This window comes from Pinus tabuliformis, chromosome 1_1 (genome assembly GCF_031772625.1).
Source record: "Pinus tabuliformis cultivar Carrire ecotype Pingquan chromosome 1_1, CPIR1, whole genome shotgun sequence".
Taxonomy (NCBI): Eukaryota; Viridiplantae; Streptophyta; class Pinopsida; order Pinales; family Pinaceae; genus Pinus; species Pinus tabuliformis.
Genome location: NC_142297.1, coordinates 676,063,341 through 676,065,430, shown reverse-complemented (window position 1 = coordinate 676,065,430; position 2,090 = coordinate 676,063,341). Strand labels below are relative to the sequence as shown.

Below are 2,090 nucleotides of genomic sequence, written 5' to 3'. Positions count from 1 at the left end.
GGATATTATCCAGTTTTTGGCCATATGAATGGCACCCACGAAGTACACTACGATGCAGAAGAAGGAGTTGGTGATAAAAGTAGTTGATTTCACACTAATTGCAAGGCACTTGAACAAAATGGGACTAGATGAAATACTGCGCAGATACGTCCCTGAACATGAAAGGTAGAGTATTCTAGCAAAAGATCATGGAGGAGTCATAGGTGGAAATTATGCAGGAAAAGCCATTGCATAGAAAATCTTGAGGGCTAGATTATGGTGGTCCACATTACATAAGGATGCAAAAGAATTTTGTCGAGCGTGTGATATATGTCAAAGAAAAGGAAGGCCATCTAGAAGAGACGAAATGCCATTAAATCCACAAGCAACGTTGCAAGCATTTGACAAATGGGATATTGACTTTGTCAGACCTATTAACCCACCAGGAAAGAAGACTAGTGCAAGATACATAATCACTACAACTGATTATTTGATGAGGTGGGCCAAGGCACAGCTAGTGAAGGATTGCAGCACAAATACCGCCGCGAGGTTCATTTTTGAATACACTCTTTCCAGATTTGGTTTTCCGAAGATATTAATAAGTGACCGAAGATCACATTTCTTGAATCAGACTATTAAGGGGTTGATTGAAGATTTTCAATTACACCACCAAAAAAGTACCCCATATCACTCTCATATGAATGGGACAGTCGAAGCTTTCAATAAAATTATGGAGAATGCACTCACAAAAGTGTGGAATGTGAACAAGAATGGTTGGGATCTAATAATTTCAGCAGTGTTGTGGGCATATAGGAAAACATGCAAGAAATTGACAGGCGAGACACCTTTTAGGTTGCTATATGGACAAGAAGCGACCATGCCTATGGAGTACATTGTGCCCAGTTTAAGAATTGCATCCTTCACAAACATGGCAGATTCTAATATAATGGAGGAGAGGTTGGAACAATTGCTTTCTTTGGAAGAGGACAAGTTTATAGCAGGTTTTCATAAACAAGTAAAAAAAGCAAGGGAGAAAGCCTGGCATGACAGGCACATCAAGCAAAAGACATTCTAGGAAGGATATCTTGTACACTTATATGATAGAAAATTCGCAAAGATCCGAGAAAAATTTAAGACACATAGGTTAGGACCGCATATCATCAAACATGTCTCTGATGGTGGTGTAGTCCAGCTCGCGAAGTTAAACGGGATCTGATTCCAAGATGATTGAATGGTAGCAGATCGAAGGTATACAGGGACGACTCTGTCCTTGGAGATTCACACTAAAAGATGAAAGGAGAAGAGTCTTAGTGCCACCTGCAGTTGAAAGTGGGCACTAGACTATAAACTACTCTACAAAAGGGGACTTTGTTAAAGAAGGATACTGTGTAATATTCAGGGGTATGTCAAATTCTAAAAGAACCACGCCAAAGGAGGATTATTACACAATATTCAAAAGTATGTCGAAGTTTAGAAGGACCGCAATAGAGGGTATATTACTGTGCAATTGTCAAAGATAACCAAAAATATATGACCGTTGGAAGGAAAAATCTATCGTTAAAAGAAAGTTGTCATTAAAAGGCACGTTAGAAACGCATTTATGAAGCAAAGATAGTCGAATATAGCGACATGCTTGCATTAAATGAGAAAAATCTAAGCCAATCATGAGGTTTGAAATTCAAATTCGCTATAAAGGCCATGTCCCGCGCCACATTTTACACTTTGTTGTCTGGAGAATTCAGCTTGTGAAATTGCAACTAAGTGTGAGAGAAGTGAGTTGTTGTATGTCTAAGAGAAGCTTTGAGGAAATTGCTAGAGCATTTGCAAAGAAAGGGTTAGCAGGTATCATGGAAGTGCAAATTGGAAAAACCGTAGCAGCGAGTGTACCCATGTCCCCAAGATGCACGAAGTCGTTGAGAAAACAAGTAGTTACAGAAGAACATCCCAAGAAAAGACTCAAAAAGAGGATAGTTGAAGCCAAGGAAGAAGACAGCAAAAGAGTATCAAACAAAGCCTAAGAAAGATAAGAAACCTAAGGGGAAGGTGAAGAAGCCAATATAGCAGGAAGAACCAGAGGAAATCCATGACAGTGAGGAGGAAGTTGAGATGCC

General features: G+C 39.5%; 1 protein-coding gene across 1 annotated transcript; it reads left to right on the top strand.

The window, feature by feature from the left end:
* The first annotated feature begins 346 nt into the window (after positions 1-346).
* Positions 347-1,054, top strand: LOC149215218 (uncharacterized). Its single transcript, XM_089389657.1, has one exon. It carries the CDS (start codon positions 347-349, stop codon positions 1,052-1,054), a length of 708 nt encoding a protein of 235 aa, XP_089245783.1.
* The last annotated feature ends 1,036 nt before the right edge of the window (positions 1,055-2,090 follow it).